Source organism: Mastomys coucha, unplaced genomic scaffold (genome assembly GCF_008632895.1).
Source record: "Mastomys coucha isolate ucsf_1 unplaced genomic scaffold, UCSF_Mcou_1 pScaffold8, whole genome shotgun sequence".
In the NCBI taxonomy this organism is placed as follows: Eukaryota; Metazoa; Chordata; class Mammalia; order Rodentia; family Muridae; genus Mastomys; species Mastomys coucha.
The window spans coordinates 80,011,939-80,039,059 of NW_022196914.1; the positions used below are offsets into that span (position 1 = coordinate 80,011,939).

The 27,121-nt window shown below is 43.4% G+C and overlaps 2 protein-coding genes across 2 annotated transcripts in view; both read right to left on the reverse strand.

Annotated features, from left to right (window-relative positions):
- Positions 1-27,121, reverse strand: part of Nim1k (NIM1 serine/threonine protein kinase) — a 51,581-nt gene that overhangs the window by 22,837 nt on the left and 1,623 nt on the right. The window contains exon 2 of the mRNA XM_031359978.1: positions 23,124-23,381. The gene's annotated coding sequence lies outside the window, so the exon portion shown is untranslated. The remainder of the gene's footprint in view (positions 1-23,123; positions 23,382-27,121) is intronic.
- The window catches only part of Znf131 (zinc finger protein 131), a 39,029-nt gene continuing 34,879 nt past the window's right edge, over positions 22,972-27,121 (reverse strand). The window contains exon 8 of the mRNA XM_031360108.1: positions 22,972-23,381. Within this exon, the coding sequence (XP_031215968.1) occupies positions 22,972-23,381 (410 nt within the window). The remainder of the gene's footprint in view (positions 23,382-27,121) is intronic.

Here is a 27,121-nt window from a genome sequence, read left to right on the forward strand (position 1 = left end):
AAAAGAATGTTATTATAACTTCTGAGTGAACAAGCTGGTTTCAGCAAAACAATACCATCAATTTATTTATTTAAATGTTTTTGTCACAATTTTATTTATCACAGGATATGTATGTGTAGACATGTATGGATTTTTGGGTGTTGAATTTAGGTCACAAGTGTCCTTACCCACTGAGCCATCTTGCCAGGCCAGCCATCTTACTTTTCCTATAAGACTGTAAGTTTTATAATAGTGTAAACTTCATTGGCTTTAAATTTTGTCTGTAGTTGGTCAGTGTGTCTTTGCTTTATAGTATACAAGATTTAGGGGAAAAGAATTTAAAGCTTTGGATTTTCTCATTTTTTTTTCAGTATCTTTAATACAAAATTACTGTTTCTACTCACTTATAAAAAATACTGTAGGTCTTAAAAAAGAGAGTTGTAAATGTGTTCTTTCATTAAACATTGCCAGTGGATGGTGCAAGCTGAGGAACTCTACTTTGAAGGTAGTTATTTCAAATCAAACCACAGAAGAGGGACATGCAATGTTAGTTTAGGGTCAGAATTAGGGTAGGCCTCGGCTTCTATTACAGACCAGGTCCTTTCTCTCTCAGGGTTTTTACTGGCAAGCGAGAAGACTGGGCTCATGCCATCTCTGGCTCCCTCTAGCCCAGACCTTCTGGGATTCTGGATTTAGTAATGTTAAAAACCAAACCATAGGTGACAACACAAAAGGCCCAGAGTCCTAATGTCACATTGCCCCCTTCTGGACCTTTGAAGCATCCACATGGTTCATTAGTAAAAGCAGAGAACCCGCACTAGGCATTCGGGGATACTGTGTAGCCTGGTCCTCTTTATTTTCTGCTGTGCACAATTAGAAGGGAGGCCTGAAAGGATTCTGATCGGGGTGTTAGGAGGCAATCCCAGCAAAGCTCTCAAGCTGTGAGAGACAGTACTTCTCCCTTCATAACAAGAGTGTGAAGACTTGAGAGTGTGGACAGCAAAGCCTTTGCTTTGTGACCTTGCAAAGTCGGATGTCAGCCTAGAGAAAGGGCAAGCATGCAAACAACACAACGCAGCTCTCCCACTGATTTGGTACGCAGCATTAGTTTTTATACTCCTAATGGCATTTCTGCCCTCTGAATTCCTCATTGCCTGGGTTCTTCTGTCCCGTCTTCAAATTCTCCATCCTATTGGTTCAGGGTTTGAAGTCTTTTTCTAATGTGTATCCTGGGAGTTGAGATTCCCTCCTTTTCTGGTTCATGGGTCTAGTCACATAGCGGACTGCCTGTAACTTTTCAGCCCTAGGATGACCTGAGAGGGTCTAGATATGTTGAGAGCTAGGGAAGACAGGGGCCCAGGGCCTCCTGCCTAACTGATTGTCTAATATGCTCTAAAGGCATCTCCCACTGCAAATGAACCACAATGACTTATTTCTTACGCATGGCGCTGGAGCGATGCTGGGCTGGTGAGGTGACTCCACCAATAAAAGGCACTTGTCCCCAAACCTGATGTCCCAAGTTTCATCCCTAAGATCCATTTGGTAGAAGGAGAGAACCAACTTCCACAATTTCTCCTCTAACCTCCACACCTGCACCATGGCATGGAAGTGCTTGCTCCAACACACAATCAAAAAGTGTAGTTAAAATGATTTTATAGAGGTAGGTATTAACAGAGAAGGGGAGGCCAGGCTATGGAGAGTTTACCATTTTACCTCCATGTGTTTTACCAAAATAAGAAAGATTATCACAGCTGGGCAGTGGTGGTGCACGCCTCTAATCACAGCACTTCAGAGGCAGAGGCAGGCAGATTTCTGAGTCCAAGGCCAGCCTGCTCTACAGAGTGAGTTCCTGGACAGCCAGGGCTACACAGCGAAACCCTATCTCGAAAAATAAATAAATAAATAATAAATAAATAAATGAAAGATTATCACCCAGCTTTGAGCTAACATGTGGCATCTGCTAGCAACACTACCACCTACCACCGACCCCCTTCCTGGCACAGTCTCTCCTCTCTTACTTCTTTGTGTTTGTTTTTTACATCATCTCAGCAAGTCTTCTGCCAGGTGTGAAAGAACCTCGACCTCAGTGGCTCATTCTGCCCTCCCTGATGCAATGTGATCGCCCATTTCCTCCACTCCAGCCCATCCTCACGTTTCCCTCTGCTACTAATGGTTGCCACTTGAGATCTGTGTACCAGCATCTGGTCTTTGTTTTCGCTTCTATACTTCTTCCTATTGTTTGAGTGGGTCAAACCACTCCCAAGTCCTTGAGAGCAGACTCATTCACTGGGTGACAGCCCATCCATCCAGGATGGTGCTTCTGTTCCGTCCTGAGAACATCTTACTGACAACTTGGATGATGCGTCCACCTTAATTCACACCATACACAAGGTCTTCCTTAAGAGAGCTTGCCTGGATGCCAGGGAGTAAGATCTATATTTGGATTAGAGTAGGAAAATAAAACGTCTGGGTTTTTTTGTTTTGTTTTGTTTTTTCGTTTTTTCTCTTCTTTAGATGCGTTCCTCTCCCGGCTCTGCCCCTTTGGTGAACGGCAGCACATCCCTCTACTGAGCCATAGTCATCGACTTTTCTGTTCCCTCACATTTTGTATCTAGTCTGTCAGCCGATCGTATTGGCCTTCTGTCAGAGAATACCCAGAAGACAGTTACTTGGCCACCAAGCCCAAGCCACCACTTTGGTTGGTTCTTTTACCTACTGGTGAGATGACTCAGTGGCTCAAGACACTTGCCACCAAACTTGACAGCTCCCACACACATAACACACAAAATAAATAAATTTAAATGTAGAAATTGTACAGAAACATAGGGCTCTTTCTGTCCCTGCATGTTCATGACCCTCTAGAAGTTTCAAAGTATCCAGAAAGATCCTTCTAGAAGACATCAAATCAGCTCACTTCTTAAAATGCTTCCATAGCTTTCCATCTTCTTTTTCTTTTTCTTTTTTTTTTTTTTTTGGTTTTTCGAGATAGGGTTTCTCTGTGTAGCCCTGGCTGTCCTGGAACTCACTCTGTAGACCAGGCTGGCCTCGAACTCAGAAATCCACCTGCCTCTGCCTCCCAAGTGCTAGGATTAAAGGCGTGCTCCACCACTGCCCTGCGCTTCTTTCCATTTTCTTCACAGTAAAAGCTTAAAATGTCCTTCAAGACTCTTCCTCACGTGTCCCATCTGAGGTCACCTTCTCTAATACCCCTTTACTCACCTGCACCCCAACACTGCTCTTCGCGTGGATGCTGGCTCTGTGGGTCTGACTGATTTCCGGGTTACCGCTTTCGGGAGCTTTCCCACTCACCACAAACCAAACGGAGTTCTCTTTTGTACTTCCAACACCTGACGCCAGGAGTATGGTTTCCTTCACTGCTTGTAAAGTTATGACTCATCACGCCAGGCCGCCTCTCCAATCAGATTGGACCCTTCTTAAGGTTGTGACCATGCTTCCCTTATTTAGACTTCCTGCCCAAGAACTACTGTAATTTCATTAGTGTGTCTTAGTTGGGTTTTAATTGCTGCAATGAAATACCAGGACCAAAAGGAACTTAGGGAAGAGAGGGTTTATCTGATCGTATAGCTTAGAGTCCATTATCCTGGGGAAGTCAGAGCAGGAAGTCAAGGGAGGGACCGAGAGGCAGAAACTATAGCAGAGGCCATGGCAGCGTGGTGCTCCCTGGCCTGCTCCTTCTGCCTGCTTCTTTTTAAATGCCACCCAGGGGTGACCCCTCCCCTTGTAGGACGGACCCACTCATATCAATCACTAACCAGAGGCGGATCCGGTAGGGCATTTTTAAGGTTGAGGTTCCCTTTTCTCTAATACCTCTAGCCTGTCCAAGTTGACTGAGAACTAGCCAGCACACAGTTTTAAGGGCCGACAAGTGGGTAAATAGATCAATACAGAAGACAGAAACTGACTCACACATTGTCTTTTCTACCATGGTACCAAGTCAATTTGCTAAGGAAAGATAAGCCTTTAAAATAGTCTTTATGAGCTGGGTGGTGGTAGAGCAGGCCTTTAATTTCAGTATACGGGAGGTGAAGGTAGGAGGATCACTGGGAGTTCAAGGCTTGCTTAGCCTACAGAGTGAGTTCAGGGAAAGCCGGGGCTATATAGTGAAACCCTGTTCTCAAAAAAAAACAAAAAACAAAACAACCAACAAATATATATAGTTTTAAATCACTGCTCAATTAAGGAAATGAGAAAAGAATATTCACCTTTCTTCCTAGGATATAACTGTGAGTATACTGAAAAACCAAGGATACAGGACACCCAGAACCCATAGATAGATAGATAGATAGATAGATAGATAGATAGATAGATAGATAGATATAGATATAGATATTCATTATGAAGCATTATATGTTTGTTTTTGCTTTTGTTTTGTTTTGTTTTGGTGTGGTGGATAGCTCTTTATTTTTTAACTATAAAGTTTTAGTTTTTTTTTTTTTAATGTTGCTCAGGAGTTTAAAACTTAACTTACCAGGAGTTGCTTTAAATTTCTGTTAATTCTGGTGATACCTATAAACTTTCCCTCCTTTGTAGCTCCATTTTCTCTATTTGTTTCTGTTATTATATGTGTTATGTCTAGGTTCAAATATAATAACTCATTGTTTTAATTATTTTTTTCTATAATTTTGTGTATTTGGTTGTTATTACACGGGGTCTCATGTCTCCACGCAGGCTTGGACCTTGCCAAGTGGCCGAGAACAACCTTGAAACAGTGACCCTTGCTTCACTTGTACTTCAGAGGGCTGACGGAACAGGGGAGCGCGGCCTTGCTCAGTCTGTGGTAATGGGTACTGAGCCAGGGCCTCTCATATGTTAGGGAAATAGTCTACCAACTGAACTACATTCCCAGCAATTTTGTGTCTTTTTAAAGAGGCTAAAATTAGGTTTATTTGTACAGGCCTGTAATCCCAGCTACTCAGGGCACTGACACAGGATGAACACAAACTCAAGGCCTGACTAGGCAACTTAGTAAGGCTTTATCAAAAGAAGGGAGAGGAGGGGAGGGGAAGGGAGGGCAGGGGAGGGGAGGGGAGAAGAAAGGAGGGAGATAATAAAAGTTCTCGAATGAATGACACACCCTGTGGTTGGTACAGATCTTGGAGGATGAAAGAAGAGATTTTCAGTCTTATAAATCCTGTGCTTCCCACGAAGATGCTACTTCTTCCTGTCCTTGGTGTGCATAGCTCAGTTCCCTCTTAGAAAAGGCCATGAGCAAACATAGGGAGCCCTTTCCCATTTCCATACAGGACATTCTCTCAATTCACCTCACAGAAAAATATTCCTGCTGGGAGGTAGTGGCGCACACCTTTAATCCCAGCGCTTGGGAGGCAGAGGCAAGCGGATTTCTGAGTTTGAGGCCAGCCTGGTCTACAGAGTGAGTTCCAGGACAGCCAAGGCTACACAGAGAAACCTTGTCTCAAAAAAACAAAAACAAAAACAAAAACAAAAAACAAAACAACAACAACAAAAAAAAACCAGAAAAATATTCCTAATGTCTGCAGAAAAACAAACAAAAAACCAAAAGCTGTTTTGCTTATGTAAACCAAAGAATCTACAGTTTTAAATCACTGCTCAATTAAGGAAATGATAAAAGAATATTCACCTTTCTTCCTAGGATATAGCTGTGAGTATACTGAAAAACCGAGGATACGGGACACCCAGAACTCACAGAAGTATAGGTCACTCAGTGATGCTGAACTCCACACAAAGAGGAAGGATGTCAAAACCAAGCTGCCCTTACAACTTCAAGAAGGCAGTAAATGATGGAAAGTCACTGAAGAACATGAATCATGGCGTCGAGGAGCATATGTGATCCTCCTATCTATACCTCCCAAGTGCTACCATGCCTAATTGATGTGGTCAGTGCTGGGGATTGAACTCTGGGTTTCATGCAATGTTAGGCAGACACTTTACCTACTGAGCTACATCCCTAGCCCAGACATACTTCACTTGCAAAGAGCAAAAGAAGCTGTTCTTTGAAAGGATTCTGAAGGGGCTAGAGAGAGGGTTCAGTGGTTAAGAGTCCTTGCTACTCTTGCAGAGGGCTGGAGTTCAGGTCCTAGGACCTGTGTCAGGTTTATGAGCATCTGTAACTCCAGCTAGCTCCAGAGGCTCTAACATCTTGTCTTCTGGCTTCCTAGGGAGCATACAGACACACACAGACACAAACACACACGAGAGGGAGGGGGGAGGGGGGAAGAGGAGGGGGAGGGGAAGGGGAGGGGAGAGGGAGAGGGAGAGAGGAAGAGGGAGAGGGAGAGGGAGAGGGAGAGGGAGAGGGAGAGAGAGAGAAAATAAAATAAATAATTTAAAAAAGACCTGGCCCTTGGAGGCTGAGGCACAAAGTTCCAGGCCAGCCTGAGCTACAAAATCAGACCTCGTCTCAAAAAACAAACCAAGCCACATCAAAGAAATAAAAAAGTCAAAAAAACGACAATAACAAAAAACTGGAGGGGGAAAGAGCTGTGTCTGTCTGTCTGTCTATGCCTTTATTTCTCCAACTTCTGGCCACAGGCAGCTTTGCTGAGTCTTCTGCTGGTAAAGAGAAGGCAAATGTAATTAGAGATGCTTTGCTCTCTAGAGTAGTCCCTAACAGGGGCTGACTGAAGTAGTGATTACACTCTGTTGGAAAGACAGTTTGGGAGCAGCCTGCCAGGGAGCCAGCAGGCTTTCTAGCCAGCTCTTAGAATTACACTGTTCCGTGGAGCTTGTTAATTGACCTGTATTTCTGACTGAAAAAAATTTCCCCAAGGAGGTAAATGAAAGTCGATAATGAGGATCTCTCATCTCACAGGGCAGCGCAGGAGCAGAGCGCAGAGCCCTGGAGACAGACCGATCATTATTTAAGTGCAAAAGCATTTTCCCGGAAGGTTTCCGCAAGCCTAGGGGGCAGGCGCGGGGGTGGGGTTTCTGATGGGAATCTCAGGTCACTGCCTCCCTCCTGCCTCTCCTCCCTGCCTGCCTCGAGTAGCTTCAGCTTGCCTTTTTGGAATTAGAATTGTAAAGCTAAGGAGTGCTCTGTGAGAGCCAAGCAGTTGCTCATTTGCATGCAGAGCTGTGCATTCGCAAGAAAAGGCCAAGGGTCTGTGGTGTGCGGAAAACTTTCAGCTTGTATGAGGTGAGTACTTAAATGTGTCAGCAGGCACGAAAAGGAGACTGAAGTTGGGTAGGGTCCAGTTGTTTCCTTTTTTTTTTTTTTCTAACCATGTGGACATCAGAATAACTGGTTTTGTTTTTTATTATAATTAGCCCATGACCTAAGGGATATATATATATAAGGGATATATATATGTATATATATATATATATCCTAAGGGATATATATATATTGTAATATATATATATATATAGTATTAGGAATACAATATATATATATATATATATATATATATATATATATATATATATATATATATATTGTTATCTGAGAATGCTTCCTGTCTCTGAAGACCACATATGTAAAAGTAACTTAGCGCTAGTACAATAACCTGCCCCACCTGCCTGGGATGATGGAATTCAACACTCAAAAAAGGGAACGTTTTGAATCTAGAAACAGATGGCCGAGAAAGGCAGGCATGGCAGGCACAACGTAGGTCAAGTGGCATAATTACCAGTCAGTTGTAGAGTATTCAAATATTGATGGTAAAAGACAGAAAAAAATGAAGCCAGGTGTCATGGAGCATACTTGTAATCCCAGCAGTTGGGAGGCAGAGGAATGCGGATCTCTGTGATATCAAGGCCAGCCTGGTCTACATAGTGAGTTCTAGGACAGCTAGGGCTACATGATGAAACAAACCCTGTCTCAATAAATAGATAGATAAATATATGGATGGACAGATAGACAGACAGATATCTAGAGTAGTGGTTTGAATATGCTTAGCCCAGAGAGTGGCACTATTTGGAAGTGTGGCTTTGTTAGAGGAAGTGTGTCACTGTGGGGTGGGCAATGAGACCCTCCTCCTAACCATGTGGGAGCCAGCCTTCTCCTAGAGGCCTTTAGATGAAGATGTAGAACTCTCAGCTCCTCCTGTGTGCCATGTTTGCCTGGATGCTGCCATGCTTCCCACCTTGATGATGATGGACTGAACCTCTGAACCTGTAAGCCAGCCCCAATTAAATGTCGTCCTTATAAGAGTTGCCTTGGTCATGGTGTTTGTTCACAGCAGTAAAACCCTAACTAAGACAGACAGACAGACGGCATCTGTGGGCTCCTGTGCTCTCCACTGGGCCTACAGGAGCAACAAGGGAGAGCCAAAACTATAATTAGGAATACATCTGGTAGGCTTTCTAAATTCGTTTTCTCTTGAAGTTAGGACTCGGAGAACCTGACACAAGTACAGCGAACACCAGACTCATAATCATGGCACTACGTTACACAAGGAATATTCTTGGTGTTCCAGAATATTCAGGAGCAAACTCAGAACTGTGCTTAGCCTCTGCTTGGAGACTGTTCCCAGATGTTAGACTGAGGGGTAGTTAAGCGGCTCGACTACATTCATCAGTGGAGCAAAGCTGTGTCTCAACCAGACTGTGGCCTTTTTGTCTCTGACTCGTTAGCCCAGGAGAAGGTGGCCATAGTACTTTTGTTTAGGGGAATCACTAAAAAGGAGGAAGAGAAGAATTGAAGGGGGCGGGGAACGGGGACCATGTTGACTGTTCTAACCTCTTTTTTTTTTTTTTAAATATTCACACTTTTTAAAAAAGATTTATTTATTATTATAAATAAGTTCATTGTAGCTGTCTTCAGACGCACCAGAAGAGAGCATCAGATCTCATTGTGAGTGCTTGTGAGCCTCCACGTGGTTGCTGGGATTTGAACTCATGAAGAGCAGTCAGTGCTCTTACTCGCTGAGCCATCTCACCAGCCCCAACTGTTCTATTCTCAATTCAGTTTGAGTGAAGAGCCTTTGGGTGGAGCTGTGTTACTGTTGTATCTCAGATGAATGTGAGGCTTTTAAATGTTGTGGAGGATTTATTCTGGGCTCCAGAAAGATGTTGGATGGGGAGTTTTTGCGGTGTAGTCAGAGATGGGCAGAGGGTCTGCCTGGGAGAAGCTCCTGCCACAGGTCAGGAATGATAACAGAGAGATGGGAGACTCCCAGATGCTGCCCTGGGCTTGTCTTTTCCCTCACCCAGTCCTGCAGATCCCAAAGCTTCATCACTCCTCACCCTGTCACATATCCCCGCTCCATCTGCCCTTCATGGGGGCAGAACTGGATTCCACAACAGGGGGAGAGTCACTCTCATGAATGTGGCAGTAGATCCCGGAGATGTTAAGTGGAGAGAGAAAAGTCTTAAGATATTATGCCACTTGGTGGATATTTTCAATGCTTCTAAATAATTATAGAAATATCAAGGATGGGGCTGGCGAGAAGGCTCAGTGGAAAAGAGCACTGACCGCTCTTCTGAAGGTCCTTAGTTCAAATCCCAGCAACCACATGGTGGCTCACAACCAGCCGTAATGAGATCTGATGCCCTCTTCCGGTACGTCTGAAGTCAGCTACAGTGTACTTATGTATAATAATAAAGAAATCTTTGGGTCTGAGGGAGCGGATTTAACTGGAGCGAGCGGGGTTGACTGGAGTGAGCAGGGGCCCTGAAAGTTCAATTCTCGGGGGCTGGTGAGATGGCTCAGTGGGTAAGAGCACCGACTGCTCTTCCGAAGGTCATGAGTTCAAATCCTAGCAACCACATGGTGGCCTACAACCACCCGTAATGAAATCTGATGCCCTCTTCTGGTGGTCTGAAGACAGCTACAGTGTACTCATTTATAATAATAATAATAAATAAATCTTTAAAAAATATAAAAAAAAAAGTTCAATTCTCAACAACCACATGAAGGCTCACAACCATCTGTACAGCTACAGTGTACTCACATACATAAAAATAAATAAATAAATCTTAAAAAAAAAAAAGGAAAGTAATATCAAGACCGGAGTTTATTAGACTTTACTTGTTTTATGTCCAGTCACATGGTTTGTGGTGAGCTCCAGAGAGGACTGTAAAATGTCTCTTCCCCTGTCCCCTGGTCAACAGTAAGAGGTTTTGTTTTACTATACCTCACTGTGATACGCTACTCACCATGGGCCCCAAATCATTGGCACCAAGAGACCATGAGTATCAGAACCCCCCCCAAACTGTGTGCTATGGTGAACTGTTCATGTCACAGCTCTTTGTTATAATAACAGGAAGCAGCACAGCACATTTAGCTTGACTTGAATTTTTAATTGTATGTGTGGTATGACAAGGACACATGGCACCAACGGGTTTTTTCTTTCAGTGAGGTACCAGGGACTGAGGGGCGCCGTAGCTTCACGCACAATGAACATACATTCTTCCACTGAGCTGTTTCCCTAGAGGAGAACATGAAAGCCTGTCAGGCTCAAACCTACCTGTGTCTACTTGGTCGAAACAGCCTGTTAACAGCCTCTCCTTCCCATCTTTCTCCATCTAAGGTCATTCCCCAGATCTACCTACACGATCATCCCAAAATGCAGATTTAAAAAAAAAAGAATCTTTTTACATATTCGCTGTGTATGTGTGGAGGATGCATACATGGCACGTGTGCACGTGGAAGTCAGAAGACAACACGCGGGTCTCAGGGATTGAACTCTGGTGGGTATTCAGGCTTAATGGCAAGTGTCCTTATACACTGTACTGGCTGGTTTTGTGTGTCAACTTGACACAAGCTGGAGTTATCACAGAGATAAGATCCAGCAGTAAGGCATTTTCTCAATTAGTGATCAAGGGTGAGAGGGCCCATTGTGGGCGGTGCCATCTCTGGGCTGGTAGCCCTGGGTTCTACAAGAAAGCAAGCTGAGCAAGCCAGGGGAAGCAAGCCAGTAGGCAGCATCCCTCCATGGCTTCTGCATCAGCTCCTGCTTCCTGCCCTGTGTGAGTTCCAGTCCTGATTTCCTTAGGTGATGAACAGCAATGTGGAAATGTAAACTGAATAAACCCTTTCCTCCCCAACTTGCTTCTTGGGCATGATGTTTGTACAGGAATAGAAACCCTGATTAAGGCATACACCAAACCACTTTACCAGACCCAAAATGCAGACTTTGATTTTTTTTTTTCTTAGACTCTCTTAAGTCTGTGTGATCAGTGTGCCCCTTCTTGGTAATTGTCTGTGGTGTGACTTCTGTATGGACACTTCTGCACTCATTCAGATGATGAGGTAATGAGAGTAAGAACATTTCATCATTTACCTAAACATGCCTTGCCTATCAGAAGGGCTTGAAACACATTTCAGGAACTGGTAAGTTAGTGACTTCTTACAATTTTAGTTTAATGCTAAAGCACACTTTAAAAAAATTATTTTATTTTTATTTGTTTGTTTATTTATGTATTTATTTTGGTTTTTCGAGACAGGGTTTCTCTGTGTATCCCTAGATGTCCTTGAACTCACGCTGTAGACCAGGCTGGCCTCGAACTCAGAAATCTGCCTGCCTCTGCTTCCCAAGTGCTGGGACTAAAGGCGTGCGCCACCACTTCCCAGCGACTTTTTTCAAAAATTCTAGTTTATTTTCTTGCTTAACTGTCTAGTGGTTGGTTGACCTTCAAGTGTTGACATGGACTTCAATGTTCTTATCTTTTTCTTCTCCTTCCCCATAGCTCTTCTGGATTCTCTAAGCAGAAGTCAGGGCTGCCTCTGCTGTCTTCAGGATGTCTGCTGTTTGCTCTCCACCCTTCCTGGTGCAGCTGCTCGCTCTGCCCATTCTCCCATGGGTTCCTGCCCAGCTGACCCTCAGTCTCATTCTTTCAGGCTCATTCTTTCTTCTGAGTACCCAGGATCCTGGAAGGGCCCCTAGATGCTGGATGCATTGACTTGAATTGCACAGGTACTTTTAAAGGTGGCATGATTCCTCAGAAGGAAAATAGATATTTCTTGAATAAGAATATTTTTATTACCTGAAAATTAAACACTATAAATAACCATTTTACGACAATTAAAAAAAAAAGGTAAAATGTATTTTAAGATGCTTTCATGCCTTTCTCTGAAACAAGGGCAGGTTTGCTAGACGTGCCCCTGGGCAGCTCATGTCTGGTGGAAGTTTTCTGAGACACCGTGGGTTTGATAAAATGTCCCTCTGCTTTCCTAAGACAGGCTACTGTTCCCTGAGAAGCATGCAGGTGGGTAGACATTCCTAAGGGACCATTCGAGTTGGGGGCATCAGAATGTTTGCAAACCCCGAATGTTTCGGGTTTGTGCCAGCCCCAAAACACCCCAAACAACCTGAGTATGGAAGGTTGCCAAGACTAACAGGATCACACTAAGAGTAGAAAAGTCTTATTTCTTCCTAGACTTTATTTTTAGGATGTGCTATGTTAGTCACTTCCAGCAGATTTAACAGTTATTTTTAAAGCACAAAAAATAATCTCCATTCTGTCTTTAAGACCTTCTCTGAACTTCTTAGCTTCTCCAAACAGCTCTTTAAATATACACACCCCATGGCCTTGCCTGGGTCCTTCTTCCTGCTCCTCCAAATTTTATATCTCCCCGACTGAGCCAAAAGCAACCCAAAGTAGCAGTAAGTTAAATCCTGCCTCTAAGGCTCAAGCAGCTGAGTGACTGCCCAGGAGCTCAAGGAATCCCAGTCTCTTTCTCCCAAGGACCATAGACTTCCAGTTAAATGTCTAGTCTGAAAGAATGGTCTGAGATCTGCTTCCATGGTGGAAGTTATTCTTGAAGGTCTCATGTCAGCGGCCTTTACTAATCCAGTTTCCCCAAATGGAACACATTTGCTTTTAGTCTCTCTTAGCCCTTAAATTCTCTCTTTCTCTTAAAAAGCCTCTGAGTCCAATTTGGTGTTGACTAAATATTCTTGGGGATGGGGTCTGCCCTGGAGTGTGGCTGACCTAGTAGGGGATATTCTTAAAGGAAACCAGCTGACTCTTCCTTTCCCATAAACTATGAAATGCCAATTGCTCTTCAGTGACTGGTAGGACTTTGTGCCCACCTCCCCACCTCCTTGCTGGGATTCAGTCCGGCTTGAGCTAGCACAGGTCTTATGCACGATGTCACAATCACCGTGTGTTCAGCCACTGTCCTGTCATGTCTAGAAAACACTGCTTCATCACCCTGGCTCTTACCATCTTTTTGCCACCTCTTTCATGAAGTTCCCTGAACCCTAGCCGGGGGAGGGGGGGTGTAATCTAGATATCCTTTTTAGAAGTGAGCATTCCCAGTTGGAGAGATAGATGGCTCAGTGGTTTTAAGAGCACTGACTGCTCTTCTGAAGAGCCTGAATTCAAATCCCAGCAACCACATGGTGGTTCACAACCATCTGTAATGAGATCTGATGACCTCTTATGGGGTGTCTGAAGACAGCTACAGTGTACTTACATATAATAAATAAATCTTTTTTTATTTTAAAGTGAGCATTCCACAGTCTCTTATTCTCTGCATGTTACCCAGTTGTGGACATGTATGCTAATCATCATCATCTACTGCAAGAAGAAACTTATTTGATGAGGGTTGAGAAATGCACAAATTTATGGGTATAGCAATAACTTATTAGGGCTAATTATTTAGTCCTTTATTCTTTTTTTGTTTTAAAGATTTATTTATTTTATTTATATGAGTGCACTGTAGCTGTCTTCAGACACATCAGACGAGGGCATCAGATCACCCATTACAGATGACTGTGAGCCACCATGTGGTTGCTGGGAATTGAACTCAGGATCTCTGGAAGAGCAGCCAGTGCTCTTAACCTCTGAGTCACCTCTCCAGCCCGTAGTCCTATATTCACTTAGCAGAATAATATTAGGTTTTTGCCTAGGACCTAGGAGCTATCTAGCCACAGATTCTTGGCCGTGATGTCAGTGCCAGGGGTGGGTTCCATCTCATGGAGATCAGAGAGTAGTCAGTTATTCCCAGAATGTTCTTGTCACTCTTGCTCCAGCGGGCATCCCTTGCCAGGACAGTTGTTACTGTGGCTCTGATGTTTGCAGTTGGATTAGACTGATAGTTACTTTCCCCTCCTAGACTGCAGAGCATCTTCCAGCACTGTGAAAGCTTGCCGGTATAAGGATGAAGTTCCCAGGTCAGCACCCACTTGGTTCTCCACGCTTTATAACTCATGTATGTGGTACCTTCAGCCAAGAGATTTTTACCTATAACGTCTGGAGAGTTACCGAAGGCAGAGGCAAATTGCTTCTAATATTTGAGGGGTCTGTGGAGATCCCACTGGCCAACAGAAAGAGATATCTCAAAAAGAGATAACCCGTTCCTAGTACTGGAGTTTTAATTTTCTGGTTATTGTGAATCAAACAGCAATAAGCACACATGAGCGCATTGCTCTGGAGTAGGATGTAGAGTCCAGGAGTGATGCAGTTGAGTCTTGTGGCAGATTGATTTCTAGTTCTTTGAGGAGTCTCCACACTGATTTCCACAGTGGCTACACTAGCTTGCTATTCCATCAGCAGTGAATAAATATTCCCATCCCACCCCCCCATCCACTCCAGCATTTGTTTTATGGCTATTAGTTCTGACAGGGGGATAGGGAGTGAAATCTCAAAGTCATTTTAATTTCCATTTCTCTGGTGACTAAGGATGTTAGCAATGTTTCTCTGCCATTTCCTACGTCATCTTTTAAGAACTCTGGGCTGTTTAATTCATGTTCAGTTTTTTTTTTAACTTTTTAAACATATTTTAGATACTAGCCTTCTGTCAGATATATATGATTTCTTTCCCTCCATTCTGTATTAGGATATCTCTTTACCAGAATGAGGTGTCCTTTTGCTATTCAGAAGCATTTTAGTATCATGTGGTCTTGTTTGTCAATATATATATTTCTCCTCTGTCAGATTCAGGGTATCAGCTCTTTTTTTTTTTAAAGATTTATTTATTATTATAATTAAGTACACTGTAGCTGTCTTCAGATGCACGAGAAGAGAGCATCAGATCTCATTATAGGTGGTTGTAAGCCACCATGTGGTTGCTGGGATTTGAACTCATGACCTTTGGAAGAGCAGTCGGTGCTCTTACCCACTGAGCCATCTCTCCAGCCCAGGGTATCAGTTCTTATGTTGAGGTTCTTGACTCATAACAACCAATGAAGTAGAAGCACTAATTAAATATCCCTAACTTAAAAAAAAAAAAAAAGCCCAGGACCAGATGACTGTAGTACAGAGTTCTACCAGGCCTAACAAACAAACAAACAAACAAACAACAAACGAACCAACAAACCCTAGCAGTCAATACTTCTTAAATATGCCTTGAAATAGAAAAGGAAGGAAAATTTCCAAACTATTTTTATGAAGCCAATATCCAGTATTACTCTGATACAAAAGCCAGACAAAGTGCCAACAAAAAAGGAAGTTATAGCCAGGCAGTGGTGGCACATGCCTTTAATCCCAGCACTTGGAAGGTAGAGACAGGCAGATTTCTGTAAAGTTTGAGGTCAGACTGGTCTACAGAGTGAGTTCCAGGACAGCCAGGCCTATACAGAGAAACCCTGTCTTGAAAAACAAAACAAACAAACAAACAAAAAAACCAAAACAAAATAAAACAACAAAAAAAGAAAACCAAAAAACAAAATCTCTTTAATGAACATATATGCCAAGATTGTCAATAAAATAGTTAGAAACCAAATTTAAGAGTGTATCAAATATCACCTACCATGACCAAATCAGTTTCGTCCCAGAGTTGTAGTTCAACATATGTAAATTAATAAATGTAATCCACCAGATAGAGAAACCATTTGGCCGTTTTGTTAGATGCAGAAAATGAGCCTTTTACACAATTCAATAGCCATCCCTTCATGAGAAAAGTTCTGAGGAGGCTAAGGATATGGAAACATCTCAGAGTAATAAAGACAATTTACAAGAATAAATATTCCTGCTCAATATAGAGAAACCAAAAGGATTTCCATTAAAATAAGAACAAGTCAAGAATTTCCCTCTCCATTTCTGTTCAGTATAGTGCTTGAGATCTTAGCTAGAGCAGAAAGATACGTGAAAGAAGACAAGGGATACAAGAGGAAAAGAAGGAGTCAAAGTATCCTCATTTGCAGATTACGTATAATTTTAAATATAAAAAAACTATTCAAAACACTTAGGGGGAAGTATTTTCTTATTATTTTGTCCTCTCTACCGCCTGCTGTTAATTGCTAAGTTATCTATACTCCCACCGAACACAGTCACATATGATTATATTCATCCTGTCTAAAACTAGCCTTTTGTTTCATATCTTCATTACATCCTAGCATTTAATGGAAGCAAGGACATAGTAGGTTTCAAATGGATACTAGTAAAAACTAACAGGAAAGTAATTAAAACATACTATATGAGGTTCTATGAAGGAATATACATTACTATGTATGCACGTTCAGACAGATATTTTGAGGTAGTTTTTCTTATAGCCGGGGTTAAGTCTATATGAAATATTTCATTATAACAGTGAGGAATATTGAAAGTTACTTTTATTAATCACTTACTATATACCAAACACTGTGCCAAATAGTCTTATACCATTAATTTAGTCATTGTAACAATTTCTGTATGATAGGAACTGTCTAAGTTACTCTACAAAGAGATACCATGACCAAGGTGACTTATAAGAGAAAGTATCTAGTTGGGGGCTTGCTTACAGTTTCAAAGGGTGAGTCCGAGGATATCATGGCAGAGAGTATGGCAGCAGGCAGGCAAGAATGATGCTGAGGGCAGTAGCTGAGAGCTCACATCTTATTCACAAGTCAGAGAGAGTAGTATGGGAAGAGAGCGGGAGGGGGCTGGGCCTGAAGTGGACTTTTGAAACCTCAAAGCCCATCCCCAATGGCACTCTTTCTCCAATGAGGCCACACCTCCTAATCCTTCCTAAAACAGTTCCACCAACCAGGGACAGAGCATTCACATATGTGAGCCCACGGGGACCACACTCATTCAGACCACCACAGAGAACACACTGCCCACTCTGCTGATGAAATAAGGAGCTTAAAAATGTTGAGAACTCTGTCCAACCCCAGAGAACTAGTTAATGAGCGCCAGTCCCCTTAAATGCCTTAACTATGCCCTTCTGGTTAGCAGCGAATCAAGAAGAGGAAGGAGGGAGTGAATGAAAGCAAAGTATCACACACACACACACACACATACATATATATATATATATACATACACATACATATATATGTGTGTATATATATACATATATGTGTGTATATGTATATATGCATACATTTTTTAATTTTTAAAAAAAATCCTTAAAATTCTTAAGAACAAGGCAGAAGAGGCATAAACAGGAAGGAGACTCTCAAGACACAACCTAGCAACAAGTGAACTAACTTAACCTTTGGTTCTCTGAAGAAGACACAACCAGTCCTTGGCTCTCTGAAGATTGCAGCTCTGATCTCTAGGTCAGTTATGCCATTGTGTCATTGAACACTGCAAAAGAGCTTGGAATCTTCACTATGCCATTTTTAATTCTACCTAGGCTGACCTTGAACTGCTGGGTTCAAGATCTCTTGTACATTAGCCTCCTGAGTAGCTAGGACCGCAGACACCTGCCACTGCAGCATCTGAGACAAGCCTGGTTTCCTTCCTTTAACTCTTTCTTCTCTCCAGCCTCTGTGCAGCGCACTTTGTGTTTTGGCTTCGTTTTGGTGATGGTAGTGTGTGTGGACGTGTGTGTGGACGTGTGTGTGTGTGTGTGTGTGTGTGTGTGTGTGTGTGTGTCTGTGTGTGTCTGTCTGTCTGTTTGTCTGTCTGTCTGTCTGTCTAGGGACCAAATCCAAAGCCTCATAGACACCTGGCAGACACTTTCCACCACTGAGGGCATCCCTAGGCCATGTTCCTCCCAGTGGCTTTCCTTCGTCACTACTGAGGAAATGTCTCCCTTCTGTAGAAAGCACGTGACAATCCACTTAACTGGACTAACAGCCAATTTCTCTACATAAAATTGAGCTGAGTGAGGGTCCAAGCAGACTAGATGAATAATAGTTTCTTATAACCCGAGCATAGGCAGAACTTTTAGAAGTTGAAATGAGAATCATTTGGTTTTTTTTGTTTGTTTTTTTTTTTTTTTTTTTTTTTTTTTTTTGTAATTGAGTAGACAGATCTGTAAGAAAATAAATACTGAAGAAAAAGAGGAAGAGGAAGAGGAGGAAGAGGGAGAACAGCCGACACCAACAGAGGAACTGGAGAGTGGCTCAGAATTAAGAATGAAGAACACAGTTTGCTCTTGTAGAGGCCCTGGGTTTGATTTCCAGCTGCTACATACTCAGTCTGAACATCTGTAACTCATTTCCAGGGCATCTGATGACCTCTTCCGATCTCTACAGGCATCAGGCATGAACATGGTGCAGACATACATTCAGGAAAACACTCCTACACATAAAATTTTTTTCTTGTTTTTTTTGTTTTGTTTTGTTTTGTTTTTTTCCCCAGACAGAGTTTCTCTGTGTAATCCTGGCTGTCCTGGAAGTCACTCTGTAAAACAGGCTGGCCTCAGACTCAGAGATCTGACTGCCTCTGACTCCTGATTGCTGGGATTAAAGGCATGTGCTACCACCACCCAGTTTTTAAAAAAGATAACTTTAAGCTAGTAGAACAAAAGCTTTATTAAAGGCAGCAGTAAACTAAGGGTGGGGAAAAATGAGAGGACGGGGATCAGAATGCCCATGTGCATCGGAATTGTACGTAACTGGTTGGGACTGGAGAATAGCCAGCCAGCCCTGTGCTGCACAGCTTAGAGGATGCCAGGACTGTCACTTGCCAGATGCCCTTGAATGTGAGGACATACCAAGAAGAGGTGTCTTCACAGCCATTAGAATAGTTTGCAAGAAATAGCAATGGGTTCCTAAAAACTGAAGTAACAAAAGAAATATATAAATGTTTTCCCTAGAGATCATATAAAATAAAGAGAGAGGGAAAGGCTGAGAGAAATACAAGCACAGTTCACAACTTGCATAGACTGTGGACAGTGGTTGTACAGTCTTAACAATGAAGGCTCAATATGGACTTAATTGTGATATAATTTATGGGAGATGTTGAAGGACAGAATCCTCCACTGTGGGTCCAGGCAAGACCTTTGCTCCCCGCAGCTGTTCCTACTCACTGTCCTAGAACATAACTTTAGCCTCTAACTCTTTCTCTCCATGCCCTCACCACCCCCAACCCCTGATTAAAATCCAGGTTACCTAAACAAGGGCTGGAGAGCTTTAAGAACAATTCCTAGCTTCTAAAAGCCATCCTTGCACCCTATCTGAAGGCTGCAGAGGCGCTCCAGGTACTTTAGCTAATGTCCTATAAACTATCTAGCTATCTTACATAATAAGACTAGATGCTGATACAAGCTTCTTTGCTAAGGGATGGGAAGAAGGAAAGGGGCAAAGAGGAAGGGAGAGGGAGGGAAGGAGGGGAAGAGAGAGGGGGAGAGCTATAGAGCATTTGAAGAGGTTCAGGGGCAGCCTAAGGAGCGCTTCTCTTGCCTCTCTTCTTATTTGAAGAGTTTCTTGGTTTGCCGTTGTGCTGTGTATTGCTGACTAGCTAACCCTAGAGCTTTCTGGGAATTCTTCAATCTCTGCCTTCCACATCATTAGGATTGCTGGAGTTACAAACATGAGCTCCACCAGTTCTGGCTTGTACGTGGGTTCTAGGGATTGACATATTGGGTCCCCAATATGTCAGGTGTTTTTTACCCACTGAGTCATCTCCCAGGCTTTTATGAAGATGTAGTTGAGTTTCATGTACAAACTATATTGGAAAAAAATGGAGAAACCAAGTTGGAAGGAATGGATCAAGAGAGTTAAATCCATACCTAGAAGAGTAACTCAGTTGGCAATGTCTAAAACTGATAAATCCAAACACTGCAAACTTTTGATAATTATTTGGATATAGGAGGGTAAGTGAGCTGGGTGGTGGTGGCACACGCCTTTAATCCCAGCACTTAGGAGGCAGAGGCAGGTGGATTTCTGAGTTCAAGGCCAGCCTGGTCTACAAAGTGAGCTCCAGGGCCAGGGCTATACAGAGAAACCTTGTCTCGAAAACCCAAAAAAAAAAAAAAAAAAAAAAAAGGGTAAGTGATTAAACTGAAGCACTTAAAGCTGACAATGACTGTATTTGGGGAGTGGAAGTGGAAGTGTTGTTATTATTAGTCTTGTTGGGCAGTGGTGACACACACCTTCAATCCCAGCACTCAGAAGGCAGAGGCAGGTGGATTTCTTGAGTTCAAGGGTCAGCCTGATCTTCAGAGCAAGTTCCAGAACAGCCAGGGCTACATAGAGTAAACTTTGTCTTAGAAAACAAAAGCAGAAACAAAAACCAGGAAAACAAACACTACTGGAGACAAATAAAATTTTTCGAGTCCAGCCTGGTCTGCAGAGGGATTAGAATTCTTTCTAGATTCCGGTTATGCAACTTGACTTTCCTTCTCTGCAACTGCAACCCCCTTTATCCTCAATGTTCTCTTCCATTCACTTTGTCTTAATCTGCTTTCTCCCCACGGCCTTACATCTTTATTCTTCCCCTGTCCTAAACTCTTCCACCCCCCACCCCCCCAGCTTTGTCTCTTTTCTCACTCTGAATTTCTCCAAGTCTTGACTGATACTCACCTTCATAAGCATTCTAAGTGACTTAGATTTTTGTTTTAATTTTCCAGATGCTTAGCTGAAATCATTTGCCTTTGGACTTCACCTATCCACCTGTGCAACTGGTCAATATTCTATATTACAGTGGCTGAGCTGATCTTGAAGTTATGCAAAGTAATTTAAAAATTATAATAGAGGTCATTCCAGCTGTGTACTATTACCATCATAAGTGACTTGGATCTTTTCTGAGATTTATAGCAAATTCTATAGCCAATGAGTGAAGGCTCTTTAATTCTAGAGAAATATAGACTGAAGTTGAACGTAGTAAGTCTATTTTAGTTTTTAAGATCCCCCAAACGAAGCTCTGTATGTGGCTGAAAGCATGACTCTACTCAAAATCTTTGTGTTTCCTTCTTTGATACGATAAGTCTAGAAGCTTTTGAAATTTCCATTCATCTTCAAGATTGATGTCTAAAAATAAAAGAAATTCAGCTGTTGAAGAATTATATTTTTAAAGGCACCGATACTTGCCGAGAAAAATGTTTAAAGTGTGGAACCACTGCTTGTCCCAAATTAAGCTTTCTAAATGAAAACCCTAAAGCCAAATGAGAGCATAGAGTTCTATAACCTACTTGTAGTGTCACGACTGGGAAATTTGGATTCATACAAACCTGCCTTTATTTGAAATGCAGCTTAAATAAGGAAAAGCACACACTTCAACCCAAAATCCCAGCCACATTGCTCCGTAACAGAAAAGGGTCTTTCTTGAAGGTTTTTCCAGGTTTACCACCTAATAGTGTTCAGTCCAAAAATAAGGGCTTGAGAGCTATACTAAGCACATTCAAACATCAATCTGGGGAGACTTGGGCTCAGCTTTCCCCCCAGTAGCCTCTGCCAGGCCCCCCACCTACATTCTCCAGCTCCTAATTTGAAAGCTAATTAGAATTCCAAATTTAACCGCTAAATAGAGAGGGCAGTCTAGTCCCAGGCCAGGATTCCTTGAACATCAAACAGCTCCTCTGTCCTCTGCTGGTTCAGTGAGTGTGGGAAGAGAGCTGAGCCCTCAGGACTGGTGGCCATCTGACTTGCTGGAAGGCGGCTATGTTTACTCTTGTTTGTCTGAGAGGAAAGGTCTGAAGAACAGACTGCAAATTTGGGGAAAAAAAAAAAACTTTAAAAAAAAAAACCCACCAAAACATGGCTTAGAGTTTAAGTACTTTAAGGAAAAGAAACATATCTTTTTATGAATTCTGTTATTGCTGTGATGTTGGGAGGGGACATGAAGAGTTCCCTTCAGGAACAGTTCTTGGTTCCAGCCAGGCAGCCTCTTTAAGTGCAGGGCGCCTTCTTTAGTTACCATGGCAACCAAAATTAGAAGGGCTTTTGCAACACTAACAAAAACCATCTCCTGAAGTGCTTCTCTGAATCACACTGAATGCTGATGATGCAAACTGTGTATACAGATTTTTTTAAAAAAACAAAAAACAAAAAACAAAAATCCCTATTACGATAAACAAATACCCGTTTTACATCCCCGTTTGAAATGGTAACTTGGAACAAATTTTTGTTCCTCTGGGTTTGTTTGTTTCCCTTCTGGATACCCCAGGCCCAGAGTGTAAATGCGATTTGTTTAGTTTTCAAACTTGTTTGAATTTCACGGCGAGCAGCACTTAGAATGTGATTCATTTGTCCTTATTTTGAAACAGAATGTGTGTGTGTTGGCGCGGGGGGTGGAGAGGGGTGTTTAACATAGAGCACTCTTGTCTACTACACTCCGGACAGGGGAAACTGGAAAGGGAAGGGAGAGAGAGAGTAAGGGTGAGGTAGAGGGAAGAGAAGAGGAAGAGAGGGAAAGGGGAGAGTCGATCTCTTGGCCTCTCCATCGGAACCAATGGGTTCTGCTTGCGGAAGGCGTTTTAAAGACCCTGTTGAAATCTCTTCCTGGTTGTATCTCCAAGTCCTCTACCCCCATTATAATAATGCTAGAGAGGTGCCCGGGAGGGAAGAGAAATGAGGTTCCTCCTTACTTTGTTAAGTCTTCCCAAAGAAGCATCTTTCTCTAGGGAGGAGTCTGGTGTATGGTGTCCTTGAGGGTTCATGCCACTACCACCCCTCCCCCGGGCCACAGCTGTGAGAAGTTACGTCTGCTCCTAATCCAGGTTACACAGGTGCTCGGCCCTAGTTACAAACTAACGGATTTGGGATGGCGCCTCACTCTTGTGGTCCAGAGAAGCAGTGTGGGCATGCGAGACGCTAGGCTGCCCTCTGTCTCACGTGTGGGAACACAGATAGACACGGGTGACAGCACGGTGCACACAGAGGGGTGCACACACGCACCCAGATCAGGGCACCTCAAACAGGGGCGGGAGCGTGCGCCCTGGTGTCAGCGTCCCCTTCTGCAGAGTGCTGATTGACCCGGTGGACGTCCCCGGGAGCACTTAACCTCCTCCTAATCCCACTTCACCGCCACCGCTGGCCAGAATTCGTGTCTCCCTTTCTCCTTTGAGATCCCGGAGAAGTGCCTCTTTCTAGCCATGCACATCTGCAACCCGGAGATGGCGAGGCTAGTGTGACCCAGGCGCTGGCGACAGCCCCGCTTACCTCGGTCCGGAGGCCGCCTGGGGAGCTTGCTGCGCGGCCAGGCTAGGCGCGCAGAGTGGCAGACGCTGGCAAAGACTCGTGAGTGTCCCGGGGCGCAGACGTCTGGGTCGCTCCCACGGCGCTGCGAACTGTGATGGGCAGCAGATCTGACCCACAGGGCCGTTGCAAACCCGCTGCCCGTCTGAGCGGGGCTCCGCCACTGGAGTCGAGTGCCTCGCAGGGTACAGAACAGGACCAATCCCGAGCGGGGGGCTGGCTCTGGGGAGCAGGGAAAGGAGACTGGATGGTCACTGCGACGGGAAGCCGGCCTGGACCTGGCAGGCTGGTTTCTATGGCAGCCAGGAGGGAGGAGCGGAAGAGAGGGAAGTGTGTAGTTGTGTGGCAAGGAGGGGGGACACCCACTGCAGACTTCCCGGGAGGGGGTTTGGGCCTAGAACGACGTTAGGTAGCAGAGACACAGCAGAAAGCGAGTCAACTTAACACCCTCCCGGAACAGCCCCTGTGCGCTCTCCCATTCCTTCCAAGTGACCGCGACACTACCCTGCAATCCTTCCTACAGAGCAGAGATTTCCAGCACAGCACCGCGACAGTTCCTCCGGGTGAGTAGCAGGGCTTAAGCTCTGCAGAAAGAAGTGTTTCTGTCTCCCTCTGCCCGGATCCCTTGCACACTGTCAGGCCTAGTTCTCAGGGTGCCACCTAGTCGCGGCCCTCTTATTGCCTGTCTACTCACTGATGTGACATCCTGCCTGGTAGTAGGTGCCAAATGCTCTTTTTCTAGTTTACGAACTAGTAAGCTAAGTCATTGGATGAGTATAGAGCTGGGAATTTGATACAGATGCCACAGTACATAGAAGATAATTCCTGGAGTTAATGTGCGTTATTTAACAGAGGAGTTCAGAGTGTCACAGATGGTTTAATGGCTGAGCCAGACCTAGGAGTCTTAGTTTAGTTCTGTGAGCAGTCTATCTGCTTTCTCTTACTGCCCACCCCGTGTCAGAGCAAAATTACAAGAATCAAGATAATTGACATCTAAAATTTTTATGAGGCAGAAACTGGGGGTCTAGAAGAGTCTGTTCTATTTTTTTTTCTATTTGCCAGTGTTATTAAATAATTTTGCAAAGACTAACTCCTCTGAGTAGTTCTGGAATTACCATCCCTGCTCTACCTGATAAGGAAACAGAAGCAAAGACAGATATATGCTTCAGTTAAGGCCCCTAAGATGTGGGATGCTGGGGCTGGGACAGGAACCCAAACACTGGAACTCCAGACATACTCAGACCTTTCTTTGCTGCTGCCTCCTGAGTGTAATAGCTGAGTGCCTTAAACAGGTCAGAACAGTAAAGGGCAAGACTGAAAACCTTGGACAGCTCCATGCACTGGACCGCATGCAGGGAAGCCAAGGGACTGAAAGGACTGCTTCCCCCACCTTTCAGTCTATGAAAAGGGTTCTCCATCTTAAAGTAAATAAATGAATGAATAAATAAATAATCTTGAAGTAGTGCGTGCCACCAGCCTATTTTCTTTCTTTAACAATAAAATGAAAGCAAAAACATCACATTGAAAAAAGATTTGGGGCTGGAGAGATGGCTCAGCGGTTAAGAGTACTGATTGCTCTTCCAGAGGGCCTGAGTTCAAATCCCAGCAACCACATGGTGGCTCACAAACACCTGTAACGGGATCTGACACCCCCTTCTGGTGTGTCTGAGGACAACTACAGTGTACAGTGTACTTGTATAAATAAAATAAATCTTTAAAAAAAAAAAAGAAAAAAAAAAGAAAAAAGATTTGAAAGGCCCTTTGAGTCTTGAAATGTGACAGTACATAGGATAAAATTTTATAGGAAAATTATATAGAAACCTACACCCTCAAATCCCAGGCTAGACACACAGCTACAGTGCAAACCTCACACTCCATGCCCTCACAGAGCAAGGAAAACATCAGCCATTGCTCCCTAAGTGTGCTTCCCAGGATCCATCCCACCAGCCCCTTGCATTTACACTTTTAAATTGTCACGCCAGAGCATCGGCTTTCAACCTTCCTAATGCTGCAACTCTTTAATGCAGTTCCTTATGTTGTGGTGACCCCCTCAACCATAAAACTATTTCATTGGTACTTCATAACTGCAATTTTGCTACTTCTATGAATCATGATGTGAATATCTGTGTTTTCCAATGGTCTTAGGCCACCCAGTTTGAGAAGCACTGCGATAGACTCTCCTCCTTCCAAATTAGACCCATCTCTTCCTTTGCACTCTGGCACTCCTCAGCCATAGACAACTGGAATACATTTCCTCCACTTGAAAATTTTTTTTTCCTACATCACCATGCAGAGCTCTGATTAAAAAAACTTTTTAAAAAAGTCTTGATGTGTTATACATTCTGGATTTGAATGGAAGGTAATCCGCCAACCTCAGTCTCCCCAAAATTTGGAATTATAGGCATGTGTCACTACACCCACCCAGCCTTTAAGAAAACTCATGAGTATAAGGAAACGTTTTGCACATGTTGAGTGAGCAAAAGTTGGAATGAGAAAATACAAATCTGTGCTTCATGTCTGGAAATGCAGGTGCAGTTTCCAGTGACCTCAAAGTTATTCTTACCCTGTCAGGACTTTTCTTTTTCTACAAAGGCATGTATTTTCTAGAAAAGCATTTTCTAGAAAATATTTTTCAAACGAACTTATGAATCCAAGGCCCCGTTATCAGTGTAGGCAGGCCCATGATTCTTGAGAAGCTCAATGAAGTATGGTTTCTAACCCTTAACTTCCCTCTGTCAGCTTGAACATGATGTTAATGTATGAGACACTTGGGGCTTTCTTAGGCCATCTTAGCTCTAAGTCTTTATTAGCTGGTGACACTTGTGACATCAAACATTTCTTAGCTTCAGTTCCCCCGTCTGTAATCTTGGAGTTGTGGGGGAAACTAATGAGATGTTTCTAACAATGTATCAACCTGGCCAGAAGGCCTGGGAAGTTGGGGTCAATGGCTAAGTGGGCTACTCTCACTAGTGTCTAAGGAGTTGGGATTCAGGTATATTCAGTATTTCCTCTACCTGTTTGCGCACTTGCTATTCAAGGGCAAATAGGGCTATTCTACTCTCCTTTTCCAGTTTTTAAGTTACCCAGGTGCAGCCATTTTACATGTGAACCTGGCCATTCAACTGGACATTTCCACCCCTAGTCTTCCTTCCTCATTCCCTCTTTAGTGATAGCAGCTCTACAGTCAGAAGTGTGAACTAAAGGTGGAACATGGTTACGTTCTGGAAATGGTGATTTAATGGACTGCAGACTACCAACTTCTCACTGAATCCTCACATGGCAGAGGGAAGACCAGAGAGTGTTCTGGAGTCTCATATGACTTTACTCTCATGAACGAGATTAGCTCTACTCTCATGACCTATTTATTTCCCAGAGGCCCTCCTAATACCAAAAAAACTAGGAACTGTGATTTCAATATATGAACTGGGGGTAGGGGACACATGAACATTTAGTCCCTCAGATCACTTCCCAGGTTTCCTCTCCCCGACCTCCCCCCACCCCAACCCCGTATCGCCTGGTGGCCATAATATGTATCAGACCTTTTCCTGTCTTCTGCAGATTTTTGTCTTTGTGTGATATTCTAGGTAACTGCTTCACATGGACTTTTCTGTGGTTATCCCTTGAGTCATAGCTATATAATCCGCTGTCCAACCCTACAGCCTCTGCTACTTTGAGAATGGAAATACAACCAAGCCTGGGAATGAAGCATCCAGACACCTACTTCTCCATTTCCTCAGAAGGGAGAGCTCTGAGGTTTAAAACTGAACCACTTTTTCATAACAATTAAGTGTTTACCAATGTTATTTGTTCTTTAACTTTACAAGAACCTTCTAAGAACTAATAGTGGGCCAGGCATGGAGGTGCACAACTTTAATCCCAACACTCAGAAGGCAGGGGCAGGTGGATCTCAAATCTTGACAGCTTAGTCTACATAGCAAGTTCGGGCAGGTGGATCTCAAATC